Here is a 1,446-nt window from a genome sequence, read left to right as displayed (position 1 = left end):
ACACCCAGGCATATAATAGATGCTGAAAAATTTCTAGGATTAACACCAAAACTGTTTTAGTAAATACTTGCATGAGAAGATGTAGTGGTTGAACCATCTAGGCTGATACAAAGATTATATAGCTACACCATCCAATAAGGTAGCCAATAATTCTATGTGACTATTGAGCACTGAATTATGGCCAGTATGATTTGAGATGTGCTGTAAATGTAAAATACAGAATGAATGTTGGAGATTTAGAAATACAAGATATCTCAATATTTTAAAAGTTGATTACCTGCTGAAATGACAATATTTTGGATATATTGAGTTAAATAAAATCTATTATTAAAATGAATTTTTTTGGCCCATAATCAAAACTTTACTGAAAAACTGACACCAAAATAGGAGATGACTGTTGTATACCTTACAAAATTAAACATAATTACATTATCTTGGTAGATTAATTGGAATTATTGAACTGATAAGGCTTTCTGCGATATAACACAAATTCAAGAGGTAGTGTGGATCATTAGTGTTGCTTTTTTCTAAATGAACACCCTTCTGTGACTCTGGCCTTTCCTCCCATTGGCTGGCACAACACTGTTAAACAGCCTACACAAAGAACCACCATCTGAGCATGGCTGAAAACCGCGGTAATCTTGTAGCAACCTGGACATTTTACATCCATAAAATAGGAATTTGGGCTTTGAACTAGCCGTTTCCTTTTATGTTTTTTCTTTTCCTCTTCCAAGGATGGGTGGAGTAAATCTCTAGCCAAAGGCATATTGATCCTTTCGCAATCTCGGCCAGTCCGATCTCTAAAGCAACACCCCAACCAAGCAGCACACGAACAGCTAAAATGAATTTTGGGGCACCTGGGTGACTCAGTCAGTTAAGCGTCCAACTTGGGCTCAGGTCATGATCTTTCAGTTCGTGAGTTCGAGTCCCACTTTGGGCTTGGTGCTGACAGCTCAGAACCTGGACCCTGTTTCAGATTCTGTGTCTCCCTCTCTCTCTGTCTCTCCCCTGTTTGTGCTCTCTCTCTGTCTCTCAAAAAATGAATAAATGTTAAAAAAAAATAAAAAGAGAATAAAGTGAATTTCATCTCTTAACTGTTTACCTTTTTAACATGATACTAGAAAATGTAAAATTATGTATGTGGCATGTGATATATCTATATCTATAGTCATATATATGACATTATGACATATATGTCATATATATGCATTATATGTGTATATATATGACAATATGGTCATTTATATATAAAAATATATATGAGACAGTACTGTCCTATATGCAATAAAATGTAATATTTGAGGTCATTCTTTTGACAGGGCAGAAATTAAGGTCTATTTCTATCCAACAAAATTAATTTGCATTTCAGTCAATAGCAATTATTTGTATTACTGACAGTTTTCTACAACTTAACTTCTAACCTTACAAAGTTGTAAAATAGCCTGG

The 1,446-nt window shown here is 34.6% G+C and overlaps 1 protein-coding gene across 1 annotated transcript; it reads right to left on the bottom strand.

The window, feature by feature from the left end:
* Positions 1-423: 423 nt before the first annotated feature.
* Positions 424-812, bottom strand: LOC115284165 (40S ribosomal protein S27-like). The gene has a single exon (XM_029930845.1). It carries the CDS (start codon positions 764-766, stop codon positions 512-514), a length of 255 nt encoding a protein of 84 aa, XP_029786705.1. The 5' UTR covers positions 767-812; the 3' UTR covers positions 424-511.
* Between the last annotated feature and the right edge of the window lie 634 nt (positions 813-1,446).

The sequence above is a fragment of the Suricata suricatta genome, chromosome X (genome assembly GCF_006229205.1).
Source record: "Suricata suricatta isolate VVHF042 chromosome X, meerkat_22Aug2017_6uvM2_HiC, whole genome shotgun sequence".
In the NCBI taxonomy this organism is placed as follows: domain Eukaryota; kingdom Metazoa; phylum Chordata; class Mammalia; order Carnivora; family Herpestidae; genus Suricata; species Suricata suricatta.
The sequence above is the reverse complement of the archived record's forward strand: the minus strand, read 5'-3'. Positions and strand labels throughout refer to the sequence as shown.

Bases quoted from the DNA above. Each gene is read 5' to 3' on its own strand.
- LOC115284165 (XM_029930845.1), bottom strand. From the start codon at position 766: ATGCCTTTGGCTAGAGATTTACTCCACCCATCCTTGGAAGAGGAAAAG.